The 14,672-nt window shown below is 40.5% G+C and overlaps 1 protein-coding gene across 1 annotated transcript in view; it reads left to right on the top strand.

Moving 5' to 3' along the window:
* LOC106095744 (uncharacterized) overlaps positions 1 to 11,679 on the top strand; it is a 43,031-nt gene extending 31,352 nt beyond the window's left edge. The window contains exons 16-21 of the mRNA XM_013263103.2: positions 15 to 184; positions 5,646 to 5,735; positions 5,823 to 6,388; positions 6,455 to 6,655; positions 7,436 to 8,126; positions 11,402 to 11,679. Coding sequence (XP_013118557.2) covers positions 15 to 184; positions 5,646 to 5,735; positions 5,823 to 6,388; positions 6,455 to 6,655; positions 7,436 to 8,126; positions 11,402 to 11,461 — 1,778 coding nt within the window. The 3' untranslated portion in view covers positions 11,462 to 11,679. The remainder of the gene's footprint in view (positions 1 to 14; positions 185 to 5,645; positions 5,736 to 5,822; positions 6,389 to 6,454; positions 6,656 to 7,435; positions 8,127 to 11,401) is intronic.
* Positions 11,680 to 14,672: the final 2,993 nt, after the last annotated feature.

The raw sequence follows: 14,672 nt of genomic DNA, 5'->3' as shown, positions 1-14,672 counted from the left end.
TTTTTCTTTACCAGCACGTGCCTTGATTATTGATTCCCGCCACTACATGACATTCGATCAACGCTTTGTGGGCTTAAATCTTCGCTTCGAGGAAATGACCGATAATCAGCGCAACCAGCAATGCTCCTACTTGTTGAGCCATGATTTCTTCCAGGGTAATTTCACTCTGTTGCTAGAGCCATCGGTAAGTTATCAATTGTTGTTGTCTTTGAAGTGACCTTTCACCTATGAAATGGTGATAACTTATCTTTATGCCATTGGCTTGACCTTTAACCTTATGTTGTTATCGCCTGCATTATTTTTAATGCATTTATTTCCCACATAAACAATACCCATGTTCTGCGGTACTTTTTCCTAGGTAAATAAATAAAAAAAAATGTTTTTATACCCTCTGCCTTATGCAGCGGAGAGACAGACATTGCTTGCTGATTAACTTTGTTGGCTGCTGCAGACTGTTGGTTGCTTTAGCCAAAGTGAGGAGAGATTTCATAGCGCTTCGATCTTCTACGCTTCTTTTTCAGTATCTGACACCAAGTTTCGAGATGTTTTTCTCCCCCAGGTCGTTTAATCGGAGTTTTGGTCTTTTCCATCTGCTGACCCATAAATATAAAGACCCTCGACATAACCAATCTTCATTTCTTGGTTTTTTTTTATAGAATATGCCCATTTGCCTATTCACACCAGCACCTCGTATAATCTTCTCCACCAGGATAGTAAAACGATCAAACGACAAGCTGTTTCCGCCTCTGATTTCCCCTTACGCATTGAATGGTTCGAAAATGTCCTTTCCTATTTTAACTGAGGAATTTGTGTCAAGTAGCATCAGCATTCAAAATCATAGTAATTTTGATAAAATTTTGGCTGGTAACCCATCGGCTCTTGCTGCCTTAGTGTTCTTAAACAGGGTTAAAGTTGCGCCATTCTACCGACTGGTCATAATAGGATATGTTGTGTAGCGGAATAAACTTCATTAGCGTGTCAATCTGTTCTTAAAATTTCAGCTTTTAACCCATCGGCTTTTGCTGTGCTTCAATCGGGTTACTGCTACGCACACCTCAGTCTACCGCCTTGTCAGATAGAGGTTTACAAGTATTCTATATCATCAAACACCTTCCTTATCAGTGTGGCTTAAATAGTTAATCTGACAACCCCTTAGCATCTGCTGCCTTGTTGTCTTGAAGCCGAGCTAAAGCCAAGGTGACCCTATTTTACTGCCTAGTCATAATGAGCAACCCATAGGTTTCATCTGCCTCGTTATTATTCAGCAGGGTAATGTTAGGGTGACTTTATTATACCAACATTGTATACCGGAATACGCTACATCAGCGTATTGGCTTTTTCTTAAAAAGTTCCCCTGGCAACCCATCTGCTCCCGCTGCCTAATTGTTCTTCCGACTGGTTACTGATACGCCTACGTCACTCTACCGTCAAAATAGGATATATTTTACACAAATCGGTCTTAAATAGTTCAGCCGGTAACCCATAGGTTCCTACGGTCTTGTTGACTTTAAGACGGGTAACCCGCTAAATCAGAATGAGGTACATTCTATACTGACATACGTATAATCAGCATTTTTTGTCACCGTTCTTAAATAGTTCAGCTGGTAAACCAGTCTTCACCGACAAAGTTTTGCTGGTAACCCGTAGGTGCTAGCTGCCTTTCCTTGCCTTGCAATTTTTCAGGGTGACGTCATTATTCCACCTAGTCAAAATGACCTACACACCTATACAACCTATTGATTCCCGCTGCATTGCTGTTCTTGAGTTGAGTTACTACTACTCTTATCTTATTCTTCTTCCTAGTCCGAATGGAATACAATGTACGCGAACATACATGGAATTCATTCTACCGAACATGGAACATGGAATTCAATCTACCGACATACCTTTTTAAATAGTTGAGCAGGTAGCAAATCGGCTGCTGCTGTCCTGTTGTTCTTCAGACGGGCTATTGCAATGGTGACCTCAGCCATTACGAGGTATATTTTATACCGACAGACATCTCGTCAGGGTGTCGCCTCTAATCTTTTATAGTTAAGCTAGTAATCCATCAGCTCCTGTTGCTTTTTTCCTTTAGTTGGTTTACATAGTAAAAATGAGGTTCACTCTACACCGACATACGCTTAATCGGCGTATCTCTTTCGCTTGTTCGCTCTTATATAGATCAATTGGTAACCCATCGACTTCTGCTGCCTTCTTATCTCTAGTCGAGTTTCTGTTATGCTAACTTCATTCAATCGTCTACTCATAATGAGGTACTTTCTATACTGGCATACGCCTTAACAGCATGTAGCCTCCGTTCTTTTATAGTTCAGCTCACAAACAATCGGCTCCTGCTGGCTTTTTATTTTTCAGCAAGGTTAATGATACGGTGAGCTCATTTTGCAGTCTAGTCATAATGACCTTAGTGTGCATCATCAGAGTGTCACTTCAATTCTTAAATTGTTTAGCTGGTAACTCATCGGCTCCTACTTTATTTTATTCTACTGCCAAGTCAGAATAACCTATAACAACTTAAACCGTCATAAGCCTAATCGGCCTGTTGCTTTTGTTCTTAAATAGTCAAGAGCAAGGATTCGGAGCTGCCCGGAACGGAGCATGGTTGGGGCGTGTTTTGGGGGCGGAGTGGCCGGAGCTGGATTGAAATTGGAAGCCATTCCGCTCAGACTAGAAAAAATGTCACTGCCTCTTCGGCAAAAACTGAGCCGCTCCGCTTTAGCTCCGACCCCACTCAGGCCACGCTCCGCATCCCTGGAGAAGAGGTAGACCATCGGCTCTTACCGCCTAATCGTTTTTCAGTTGGGTTACTGCTATGTAGGCCACCGTGGCGCAGAGGTTGGCATGTCCGCCAATGACGCTGAACGCCTGGATTCGAATTCGGGCGGGAATTACTTTTTTATTTTCAGCTGTGGTTATCCTCTCCTAATGCTGGTGACATTTGTTAGGTACTATGCCATGTAAAAACTTCTCTCCAATGAGGTGTCGCTCTGCAGCATGCCGTTCCGACTCGGATATAAAATGAAGGCTCCTAATCATTGATCTTAAACTTGAATCGGACAGCACTCATTGATATGTGAGAATTTTGCCCCTGTTCCTTTAGGGAGTGTTCAAGGGTAAATTTGAATTTTTACTGTTATGATAACCGTATCATCAAAGATCTGTTCAGTGGTATCCTTGTCGTTCTCACTTTCTATGTCAGCATTTATTACCTGCCCTGGTAATATCGGACTTATACTCTTAGTTCCAACAGTTAAAATGTAAATCCTTAAATAGGTGGTCTTCAAAATTAGAACATGTGGATATCGCTGTCAATGTCCACAGTTGAGTTGAAAGGGGAACCAAAATTGGGGTGGGGGGGACTTTATCAAATTGAAGATGGGAGCAGCTTATACCGCGGTATAATCGAGGCGACGATAGGAAACCTGAAAGGAAGGGAAGAGGTTTCCGATCAGATACCTGAGACAACATTTGAGGTCAAGTGCGAGGCACTGCTGCCAGCGGCATAGTCTTAGATTGACGAATCCCTTCCTGGAAGGAAGGGGAGAGGTTTCCGATCGGATATCTGAGACGACACTTGAGGTCAATTTCGAGGCACTGCTGTCAGCGGCACATACTTGGATTGACGAAACCCGATGGATCAAAGCTTGAGGACAGAGTGGGCCTAGGGGTCTACATTGATAAGCCAGGGTCTGTGATCTGTTTTTGACTGCCTAACCATAAAACGGTGGTGTGGATGGATGTCGAGTTTCAACATCTTTACGGACAGTAAAATGGCCATAAGGGTAATAACAACCTGAAGGGTAAGGTCACGAATAGTCTTGCAGTGTTAGAAGGAGATTAACGCCTTCTCGGAGTATGGCACAATCCGCATCGTTTGGGTGTCGGGCCATAATGGAGTAAGGGGGAATGAAAGGGCAGACCATTTGGCAGTAAAGGCCAAAGGACTGCCGTCAATAAACTTGGTTAACCCGAACCCGGGTCGACGCAGAACGATTTAAGGGCTTGGGGGACAAACGCGCATGTAACACTGTGGAACAGCGATACAGTCGATAAGAGGACGAAAATCCTATGGGGTGATACGGATCGGTTATTACTAAAAGGAAGCAAGAAAGAAGTCAGTATAGCTTTTGGTGTCATAACGGGACACATAGGACTACGAGCTCACTTGTGCAAAGTCAGTGCGGCAAGTGATAGCATGTGTAGGGCATGTGGGGAAGATGATGAGACGTTGGAGCATTTCCTATATCATTGCCCGGCTTTCGCGGCTAACAGACACCGGTACCTAAGTGTTGACACGATATCAGACATGAACCAACTTAGGGGAGTGGTATAGAAAACAATGAAGGATTTTGTAAGTAGCACCGAATTTTTTCGATGTTACTTTTAAGTATTTAGAGCGCATAACAAGACGATTACCGGCTTAGGTGTATGTCTATTGTGGCATGGGACGATTTAATATCCGCACCATCCTTTCAACCTAACCTAACCCATCGGCTTTTGCTGCCCCGGTCTAATGCTACGGTGCCCAAATTCAACCGCCTTGTCAGAAAGTGGTCTAAGAGTATTCTATGCCATCATACACCTCATTAGGTTGGTTTAAATAGTTCATCTGGCAACCCATCAGCAACTACTGTCTTGTTGTTTTTCAGCCGGGATAAAGCTTAGTTGACCCTATTTAACTGCCTAGTCACAATGAAGAACATTCTTCCCCGACGTAGTTTTGTTAGCAGTTTCAGCTGCCTTGCTAATTTCAGCGGGGTAATGCTAGTTGAAACCAATGTAGCACAGACGTTAGCATGTCCAGCTATGACGCTGAACGCATGGGTTCGAATCCTGGCGAGACCATCAGAAAACAAAAACTCAGTGGTGGTTTTCCTCTCCCAATGCTGGCAACATTTGTAAGGTATTATGCCATGTAAAAACTTCTCTCCAAAGAGGTGTCGACGGCAGCGGCCCGCCTTTCGGACTCAGCTATAAAAAGTAGGCCCCTTATCATTGAGCTTTAAATTGAATCGGAAAGCAACCAGTGATATGTGATAAGTTTGCTCCTGTTCCATAATGGAATGTTCATGGGCAAAAAAATGCAAGGGTTTCCTCATTATTCCACCTTGATAAAATTTCATATTCCTACCTATACCGGCATAAGCCACATCAGCAAATCGTTTTTTTTTTTCTTAAAAAGTTCAGCTGGCAACCCATCTGCTCCCGCTGCCTTATTGTCCTTCCGATTGGTTACTGATACGTCTACGTTATTCTACCATGAAAATGGGATACATTCAACACGTTCAATAGTTCAAATAGTTCAGCTGTTAACCCATAGGCTCTTAATGCCTTGTTGCCGAGTCAACTTAATTATATTTTAGCCAAAGCTTTGCACGGATTCTATTTTGGTCCAAAGGCAGGATAGATTCGGAAATGGGGTATAAACCGCACCAACACAATATCTTGATTAGACCCTATTTAGACAGATATCCTGATTGAAGTCCTTTCACCTATTATTAAGGTATTCATTTCCCGATTTCACTGAAATTTGGCATAGTGAGTTATGTTAAGGCCCAAGACAAATGTACCCAAAATGGTCCAAATCGGTCTATGGTCCAATGCGTTTTTACTTATTGTTTTGTAACATTTTCTTCCTTTTGCAGATAAACGTCAGCAGCCGTGATATGATATCTACTCGAAAATTAAGTTTCATAGCCAATGATGAGCTCATTGAAATCGATTTGGGCGGTGATGTAAGTTAATAAAAAAAACTTTAAAACTCCTTGCAAGACCTAATAAAACCAAAAATTGTTTATATCTCTTCTCCTCCCCCCTCACAGAGTATCACCATCAATGATGATCCCAAATATTTGTTGCCCGTCAAATTGGGCGGTGTTACCATATCGCGTGATCTTGACATACTCACCATAACCTCAGATACCGAATTCAGCTTGAGTTGCAATGTCCAATACGATTTGTGTTGGTTTGAGGTCAGTGGTTGGTACTTTGGCCAGACGGCTGGTCTACTGGGCACCATGAACAATGAGCCCTATGATGAGTACACCACCTCCTATAATAATGTCACCACTGATATGACCGAATTCACTGATTCTTGGAGTGTGCAGCGTTGTAAGCAAAAAATGAAATCTGCCGCTATGGCTTTGGATGTGCCCAAAGAAGTGGCCGAGACTTGTGATTATTACTTCAAATCGGGCATGTTGTCGGCTTGTGCCGATTCGGTGGATCCCAAGCCTTTCTATGATATATGCTTGGATTTGGGCAGCAATTCAAATGAAGTAAAACCAGGACATCCCGCCAACAAGGGTGCCTGTACCGCAGCGTTGGCTTATATAGAGGCGTGTGCCAGTGCCAATATACTTATGCGGGTACCTGATAACTGTATATTGTAAGTGAGGAAGTATTTAGAAAAGTCCTATTTGTTAATCCTTTTTATTTTGTTTTTCTCTTTTAGCTGTAAATTAACCAATGGCTCCTTTGTTCCTGAGGGCAGTTTTGTCCAATTAAGCTCTGCGGAAAATGAACGCAGCAGCGATGTGGTCTTCATAGTTGAGGCCAAACCTTGCAATACCAATCTCACAGAGCACAAGAGCATGATGACCATAGTGGAAAGTCTGGAGGAGCAGTTGAATGAAAATCAACTCACAAATAATCGGTAAGAAAAAAAAAACTAAGAAAAAAAGATAAAAGCGATGCCATCATGTACACAAAACTGCTGAGTTTATATTAGGAATATTTTAAAGAAATCGATTGGACCAATGATAGAAAATTCAAGGGGTCCAAGATATGAAATGGGGGGACTATTACTAACCTATGGGAAGGCCACCTTAGTGCAGTGGTTAGAGTGAACGCCTGGGTTCGAATACTGGCGAGAACATCTGAAAAAACTTCGGCATTGTTTGTCCCCTCCTAATGCTGGCGACATTTGTGAGGTACTGTACTATTTTGGTATGGCAGCCAAGTAAAAATATCTCCAAAGACGTGTCAACGGAATGTTCGTGGGCAAATTTGCATTACTTACCTAACGAATACTTGATGTGGCTTTAACAGATCATATGTTCACCCTATATATCACATTTGAAAAAATTTTCGTCTGCGGTTATCCCCTCCTAATGGTGGCGACATTTATGAGGTACTGTACTATTTTGGTATGATAGCCAAGTAAAAACTTCTCCACAAAGAGGTGTTAACGAAATGTTCATGGGTAATTTGCCTTGCTTATATGACTATTACTTGGTGTAGCTTTAACAGATCATATGTTCACCCTATATGTCACAGCTCACCTAAATCGCCCAAATAGAAAAGCTTCCCCAGGGAATGGGTATGGGTTTCTTAGAGGGCCGGCCATCTTTGGTATAAAAAAGTACAGTCCTGCCTATTTTTTTCACTTTTGGTACTTGTCTTAACTTTCTTTACCCCTTTTCTTTCATTTCAGCTATGCAGTAGTCACCTTTGGCGGCATTGCCCCCTTCGACACGCCACGCAGCATTTACTATGAAAACTCAGTGTTCACCCATGACTATCGCAAACTGGAGGCCTATTTCGCCCACATCAATACCAGCAACAGCACCAATAGCGACATTCTGCAGGCCATTTCAACAGCCTCCCGTTTGAATTTCCGCCCAGGAGTCTCCAAGACATTCATCCTTTTAGCCTGCAGCAATTGTGCTGCTCGCAATATGCTCTTCGATTATAGTTCCATTTTGCAATTCATGCAGGAGGAGGGAGTGAATCTGCACATTTTGGCCGACACCGAATTTGAGTTTGAGAAAACGCGTAAATTGCGCCACTTCTTTGGCATGGATCATGAGTTGGTCTATTCGAAACGTTTCCCTGAGGGTGATGCCGAAACGCGTAAGGCCCTCTATATACCAAAGAGTAATTTGGGCATTTGCACTCCATTGGCCATGGAGACCAATGGTTCGGTGTTTAGTGTTCGTAAATTTATACCAGAACGTAAATATGCCATCAAACGACTGGCCACCATCTTTGCCAAACGTGTGGCCAAAAGTGCGGTTCCTTCGGAGAATTATACGTGCGAGTGTTCGGGTCACAATACTGGAGTGGCATATATGGCCTGCTCGCCGAACACATATCATGTGGAGACACCCGATTTGGATGACTATGTAAGTAGAGTGAAAAGTTTGAAAAAATTAAAAAAAAAAACAAAAATCGCTTGAAAAATGACAACATTATTGTAAATCCACCCAAAACCTGACGTACATATATATGGGAGCTATATCTAAATCTGAACCGATTTCGGGCAAAATTTTCAGATATTTTGGTAGTCGTCGAGGAAAGCGTTGTGCAAAATTTTGGCAATATTGGTCGATAATTGCGCTTGCAGAGGCTCTAGGAGTGAAAATCGGGCGATATATGTATATGACAGCTATATCTAAATCTGAGCCGATTTCTATAAAATTCAACTGCAATGTCGAAATCATAAAAAAAAACCTTCCTGCCAAATTTCGAGAGAATCTGTTCACAAATGAGCACTTTCTTGCAATATTTCTCAAAATCGGATGAACATATATATGGGAGCTATATCTAAATCTGAATCGATTTGGAGCAAACTACTCAGATATTGTAGTAGTTTTCGAGGAAAGCGTTGTGCAAAGTTCTGGCAAGATTGGTCAATAAATGCGCTTGCAGTGACTCTGGAAGTGAAAATCGGGCGATATACATATATGGCAGCTATATCTAAATCTGGGCCGATTTGTATGAAATTCACCAATATAGGCTAGTTAAGTTCGAAAATGGACTATAACGGACTATTTCTTGTTATAACCCCCATATAGACCGATAAGCCCATTTAAGGTCTTAGGCCCATTAAAGCTACATTTATTATCCGATTTTGCTGAAATTTTTAACAGTGAGTTGTGTAAGGCCTCTCGACATCCTTGTCCAATACGGCTCAAATCGGTCCAAATTTACTTATAACTGCATTAAAGACCGATCTCTTGATTAAGGGCCCACAGAAGGCGCATTTATTATCCAATTTCGCTGAAATTTGGGACAGTTAGTTTTGTTAGGCTTCTCGGCATCCTTGTTCACTACGGCCCAGATCGGTCCATATTTAGATATAGTCCGATCTCTCGATTAAGGATTTTTGGCCCATGAAAGGCGCATTTAATATCCAATTTCGCTGAAATTTGAGTTGGTAAGCTCTGTTAGGCTTCTCGACTTCCTTGTTCACTACGGCCCAGATCGGTTCAGATTTAATTATAGCTGCCATATAGTCCGATCTCTCGATTAAGGATCTGTGATCCATAAAAGGCGCATTTATTGTCTGATTTCGCAGAAATTTGGTAAAGCGAGTTGTGTTAGGCTCCTCGACTTTCCAGTTCAATACAGCCCAGATCGATCCATATTTAGATATAGGTGCCATATATACCGACCTCTCGTTAAAGAACCTTTGACCCATAAAAGGCGCATTTATTGCCCGATTTTGCTGAAATTTGGGACAGTAATGTATAGTAGGTCTCTTGAGCTACTTGTTTAATTTGGCCCGGAACGGCTCAGATTTGGATATCGCTGTCAAAGAGACTGATCTCTCGATTTAGGATCTTAGGCCCATAAAAGGCGCATTTATTATCCAATTTCGCTGAAATTTGAGGCGGTGAGTTGTGTTAGGCCCTCCGACAATCCTTCTTCAATTTGGCCCAGATCGGACCAGATTTGGATATAGTTGCCATATAGTCCGATCTCTCGATTAAGGACCTTTGGCCCATAAAAGGCGCATTTATTGTCCGATTTCACTGAAATTTGGGACTGTAAGTTATGTTTGTCCTTTCGGCCTTCTTGTTTAATTAGGCTCAGGTCGGGTCAGATTTGGATATGGCTGTCATATAAACCGATCTCCCGATTTAAGGCCACGGGTCCTTACTAGGTGCATTTCCGATTTCGCAGAAATTTGGTATAGCGAGTTGTGGAAGGCTCTTCGAGTTTCTTTTTGAATTCGACCCATATCCAGATTTAACTATAGCTGTCATATATACCGATCTCCCGATTTAAGGTTTTAAACCCATAAACGGTGAATTTATTAAGCGATTATGCTGAAATTAGGTGCAATGAGTTTCGTTAGGACCCTCGACATTCGTACCGAGTATTGTCAAGATCGGTCTATATTTGGGTATAGCTGCCACATATACCGAGGTCCCGATTTAAATTCCTGCAATAATAAAAGTACGTTTTTTGCTCGATTTCGCTGAAATTTAACACATTGGGCTGGATTAAGCTCCTCGACACTCGTGTTCTATCTAGTTCAGATCGGCCTATATTTGGATATAACTGGCATATATATATATACCAATCTCCCGATTTAAGTTCTTAGGCTACTAAGTGGTGCATTTTTTAACCGATGAATGTGGTACAATGAGTTCTGTTAGACCCTTACATAGCCTTCTTGAATATGGTGGAGATCGGACTATACTTAGATATAGGTGATATGGGTTCATAAATGATGCATTTTTCACTGTGATTAACCTTTGTATGTATTTAGAAGTTATCATACCCACCACCATAGGATGGGGGTATATTAATTTAGTCATCCCGTATGTAACATCTCGATATATTCGTCTAAGACCCCATAAATTACATATATTCTTGATCGTCTCGACGTCCTGAGTCGATCTAGCCATGTCCGTCCGTGGAAATCTTGATAGCGGTTGAACGCGTAAAGCTAGCCGCTTGAGATTTTGCGCAGACACTTAATACTGATGAAGGTCGTTTGGGATTGCAAATGGGCCATATCGGTTCAGATTAGGATATAGCTCCCATATAAACCGATTTCCCGTTTTGCTTTCGTGAGGCCTTGAAAGCCACAATTTTTGTCCGATTTGGCTGAAATTTTGCAAGTAGTTTTCTTTTATGACTTCCAACAGCTGTGTCAAGTAGGGTCTGAATCGGTCTATAACCTGATATAGCTCTCATATAAACCGATCTCCCGATTTAATTTCTTGAGCCCTTGGAAGCCGCAATTTTTGTCCGATTTGGCTGAAATTTTGCATGCAGTGTTCTGTTATGACGTTCGATAACTGTGCTCAGTACGGTCTGAATCGGTCTATAACCTGATATAGCTCCCATATAAACTAATCTCCCGATTTGACTTCTTGAGCCCCTGGAAGCCGCAATTTTTGTCTGAAATTTGTTGAAATTTGGCATGTAGTGTTCCGCTATGTCTTGCAACAACTGCGCCAAGTACGGTTCAAATCGGTCTATAACCTGATAGCATCCATATAAACCGGTCTCTCGATCATCCTTTTTCGGTTTCTAGAAGCTTTAATTTTTATTGGTTTGACAGAAGCAGAATCCATTGTGGTGGGTTCCCAAGATTCGGCCCGGCCGAACTTAGCACCTTTTTTTATTTAAATATTTAATTTTTTTTTTATATTTCTTTTAGGACAATGAATTCAACGATTGGGACATGGACGAAGATGATATGAACGAGATGGACCATTAATCGTAAATGGCTGGCCCACTTTTCCGCCCCCGGTATGCAGGGGCCCCACTTCTATATATATATAGTTAAGAGTAATTAGGCTAAGATTTTTTATATGAGTTTTTTTAGAATGATTTTTTTACTATAACAAAAAAACGAAACTATTATTTGTTATACATAAAATTTATTATAATTTTATAATGAAATAAGAAAAAGAAAATAGAACAGTTGAAGAAAGAGCTTTTATTTTTGTTTAAATGCAAGTTCATCTCTCAAGCGGAAATAGGAACTGATGATTTATACAACAAGGCTTTTGAAAAGCTTTGCATTTGGTGCTTTTAAGCAAAGACCACAACTGTTGTTGGTTGTGGGGTTTTAACGAAAAAAGCTTTCGTTAAAAGTTTAAGGCAAAGCTTTTGATTCAAAATTTGTTAATAAACGTTAACTAGAAAGGTGGGTTTATTTCACTGCGTGTGTATTGGGAATTTTTCTAATGAGGTCGTAAATTGTGTATCCCCTGAACAGGATACACAAAGTCTTTTCCGGGTGAATATGGGTCTTCGTGTGTGTGTGTGTTTGTCCATCATTTTGCTATGTGTGTAGATGTGTGGATGTGTGTGTGGGTATCTCAACAACTCTGCTTGTAATTGAAATAAGTTCGTTAAACTTTGAGAACAACAACACATTGTTGCTGGTTGTTCCATGATTGTCAACGTTGATGTTTCCTTTTCATCCGCCAGAGCAACAGCATGTTTTGACTTTCCCCTTACTTAAAGAAGCGACTGGTATATGTAGCTCTAATTGGAGCAGTTTTAAAGTAGATAAAAATCAACTTCCCTTATATCCTTAGAAGTAAGTCCTAAGAATTTCACCGAAGCCTAAGCCTAAAAAGATATCCGTTTAAAGCACATATACACACACAACAGTCTATCTATTCTCCACCCATCTATCAGTCGCTGTTGCTCCAATTTCCCAAATATGTAATTAGGTCGTCTTGTGTATCTCTATGGCTTCTCTACTGCCAAGCTAAACGTAGAGATTCACTTTTATGTGTATCCTTTAAAATGTTGCAATAAGGACACACTTTGATTTTGTCAAACTGGGTAATTGAAATATTTGTCTTTCTCTCCCCCACCACCTGCATACCTTTGGAGCCCAGAAAGGAGCTTTCCTACAAATGAGTACTAATCCCAAAACTTGGCACTTGTAAAGAATGTTCTTGGCTGAAAGTCATTCACTTTTAGAGGACTTTGAGGAAACTTAAAGGAAAGTTTTCTGTGTTTCGTTTGTATTAACTATGATAAATATGCCATGCTTAATTGAAAGGTAAAAAGAAGGTGAGGAGAGAATATTTGTTTTTTGTTTTTCAAGGGGAAATTGAAAACTGAAATTGACAACATAATTAAAAAAAAAAAGTTAATGCTATTTAAATATTGGAAGAAGTTCTCCAAATCATTAAATAATTTTTTGGAAAAGGTATACATCTAAAAAAAGCTTTATACAAAAATTCTTAAAAGTTGATTACTGCCTCTGACCCCTCCCAAATCAAGCTTATTAAAATCTTTGGTTACTATTATCCAATTTTTTAATATCTCCAAATTCTCATACAAAAAAATTTAATTCCAAGATTGCACATTTTTAAGCATCTTAGCTTGATAATAATCAACAAGCGATTAATTGCTGCCCAATGAGTTGTGAAGAGAAATATAAACAAACCAAAAAGAAAAATTCGTATGAAAATACCCACACTGTGGCTATAGCAGCTGCCATGTAGTTGTTCTTGTTGTTCTTGATAACACTTTCTTGATGTGCCTTCTCATTAAAAATGCATTTAAAAAGTACACTGAACGATTTGGCTTTTGGGGCAAAATATGGATGATACACCAAAACTTACATCATATGCTCAGATCTTTATACTCCTTTCCTTTCCTTGAAAAAGGGTAATTTTTTACCCTTTCTTTTGGAAAAGGGTAGTTTTTGTACCCTTTCTTTTGGAAAAGAATACTTTTATCAACCTTTCTTTTGGCAGAGAATTTTATTAACCTTTCCTAAAGATGAGGGTAATTTTATTAACCTTTCCAAAAGGAAAGGGTAGTTTTGTTACCCCTTTCCAAGGGAAAGAGCAGTTTTATTACACTTTTCCAAGGGAAAGGGTAGTTTTAATAACCTTTCCCAAAGGAAGGGTAGTTTTATTACCCTTTCCCAAGGGTAATGGTAGTTTTTTTAATCTTTCCCAAGACGGCTGGTGTCGATACCACTTCCCAAGGTAAAGGGCAGTTTTATTACTCTTTCCCAAGGAACAAGGGAGTTTTTTTTAATCTTCCCAAGGAAAGGAATGTACCCTTTCCCAAGGGTACGGGTAATTTTTTTACCCCTTCCCAAGGGAACGGGACAGCTTTTTAATCTTTCCCCAGGGTAAGAGTAGATTTTTACCCTTTCCCAAGGGTAATGGTAGTTTTTATAACCTTTCCCAAGGATACGGTGGTTTCGTTACCCCTTCCCAAGGTAAAGGGCAGTTTTATTACTCTTTCCTAGGGAAAAACGGAGATTTTTAATCTTCCCAAGGGTAAGGGTAGATTTTTTACCCTTTCCCAAGGAAAGTTTTATTACCCTTTCCCAAGGAAGGGGAAAGTTTTATTACCCTTTCCCAAGGGTACGGGTAATTTTGTTACCTCGTCCCAAGGGAACGGACAGTTTTAATACCCTTTCCCAGAAAAAGGGGAGTTTTTTTACCATTTCCCAAAAATAAGGTTCGATTTTTACCCTTTCCCAAGGATGAGGATAATTTTTTTAACCCTTCCAAATGGAAAGGGTAGTTTTGTTACCCCTTCCCAAGGAAAAGGGCAGTTTTATTTCCTAAGGGAAAGTATAAATTTATAACCCTTTCCCAAGTGAAAGGCTAGTTTTAATACCCTTTTTTATTTTATTTTTATTTCCCTTTTCCAAGGGAAAGGGTAGTATTTTAACCCCTTTCCAAGGGAAAGGATAGTTAAATGACACTGTCCCAAGGGAATGGGTAGTTTTATAACCCTTTCCCAAGGGAACGAGTAGTTTTATTACCCTTTCCCAAGGGGAACGCATGCAGGCTCAGTTGGAAAAGATTCGCATGCAGGTTCCGTTGGAAAAGATGTGGCACCGCATTTCCTCAAGGGTCTATAGACTTACGGGGATGAAAGATCTTTAGACAAGTCTTCAGCAAAAGATTCTGAGGCATATTATGAGTCCCTTTCCT

The sequence above is a fragment of the Stomoxys calcitrans genome, chromosome 3, assembly GCF_963082655.1.
Source record: "Stomoxys calcitrans chromosome 3, idStoCalc2.1, whole genome shotgun sequence".
Lineage (NCBI taxonomy): Eukaryota > Metazoa > Arthropoda > Insecta > Diptera > Muscidae > Stomoxys > Stomoxys calcitrans.
This window is presented reverse-complemented; position numbering and strand designations above follow the sequence as displayed.